Source organism: Mustela nigripes, unplaced genomic scaffold, assembly GCF_022355385.1.
Source record: "Mustela nigripes isolate SB6536 unplaced genomic scaffold, MUSNIG.SB6536 HiC_scaffold_16750, whole genome shotgun sequence".
Lineage (NCBI taxonomy): Eukaryota > Metazoa > Chordata > Mammalia > Carnivora > Mustelidae > Mustela > Mustela nigripes.
Window position 1 is genome coordinate 1 of NW_026756154.1, and position 1,176 is coordinate 1,176.

At 53.6% G+C, this 1,176-nt stretch overlaps 1 protein-coding gene across 1 annotated transcript; it reads right to left on the bottom strand.

Moving 5' to 3' along the window:
* Nucleotides 1-4: 4 nt before the first annotated feature.
* On the bottom strand, nt 5-1,170 carry LOC132009358 (protocadherin gamma-A8-like; the record flags this gene model as incomplete). The annotated part of the gene is made up of 1 exon (XM_059387589.1): nt 5-1,170. A coding segment is annotated over exon 1 (1,149 nt), but the record flags the coding sequence as incomplete, so codon positions are not given.
* Between the last annotated feature and the right edge of the window lie 6 nt (nt 1,171-1,176).

Sequence of the window (1,176 nt, forward strand, 5' to 3'; positions counted from 1 at the left end):
AGACGGCCGCCACCGCCACCACCAGATAGAGCGTGAGGTCCGCATCGCCTGGGTCGGCGGGGGTCCCGATGCTGCCCAGGTCCGCCAGGACGTCGGGGATGCTGTCGGCCACCGCCACGGTGAGCGTGACGGTGGCGGACAGAGGGGGCTGCCCGTGATCCTGCACCACCACCACCAGGCTCTGCTTGAGCGCGTCTCTGTCCAGCAGGGCCCGCGCTGTGCGCACCTCGCCCGTGTGCAGCCCCACCGCGAAGAGTCCTGGCTCGCTGGCCTTGAGCAGGCGGTAGGACAGCCAGGCGTTCTGGCCAGAGTCTCTGTCCACTGCCACCACTTTGGTGACCAGGTAGCCGGGCTCTGCGGAGCGGGGTGCCAGCTCCACGCCTGTGGAACCATCGGTGGGGAAGGTGGGGTACAGAATTTCTGGTGTGTTGTCGTTCTGATCCAGCACAAACAAGATCAGTGATACGGTACTGCTGAGTGAAGGGTCCCCGCCATCGCTAGCAGTCACCAGTAACTGCAAGTCTTGTATATGCTCATAGTCAAAGGAGCACAGAGCATATAGGATGCCTGTGTCTGAGTTGATGGAGACGTAGGAGGAGAGAGGGCTCCCCATGATGATGTCCTCGGTCACAGAGTAAGTCACCTGGGCATTTTTGCCACTATCGGGGTCGTGAGCCATCACAGTGAAGACAGAGGCACCTCTAGGGTTGTTCTCTGGGATATAGGCTGAATAGGAGACGTGAGGAAAAGTGGGTGGATTGTCATTGATATCAGCCACATACAGGGTGATATGAGTTTCAGTAGATAGAGAAGGAGTGCCCAGATCTGAGGCCATCACTGTGATATTGTACATAGAGATCTTTTCTCGGTCCAGATAGTTATATGTCGCCAATCTATAATAATTATCTATTGATTTTTCTAGTTGAAAAGGCAAATTATGAGGTGTGTTACAGACAACTTGACCATTCTTCCCGGAATCTCGGTCATGCACATTCAAGAAGGCAACTACTGTTCCAGGAAGAGTATTTTCCAAGACTGGGCTAAACAGAGAGGTAATGATCACTTCCGGTCTATTGTCATTCACATCTTCCACTGAAATGAGCACTTTGGTCCTCCCCAAAAGTGCCCCCACATCTTCAGCTTGTATTTCCATTTCATAAAATGCACATTCTTCAT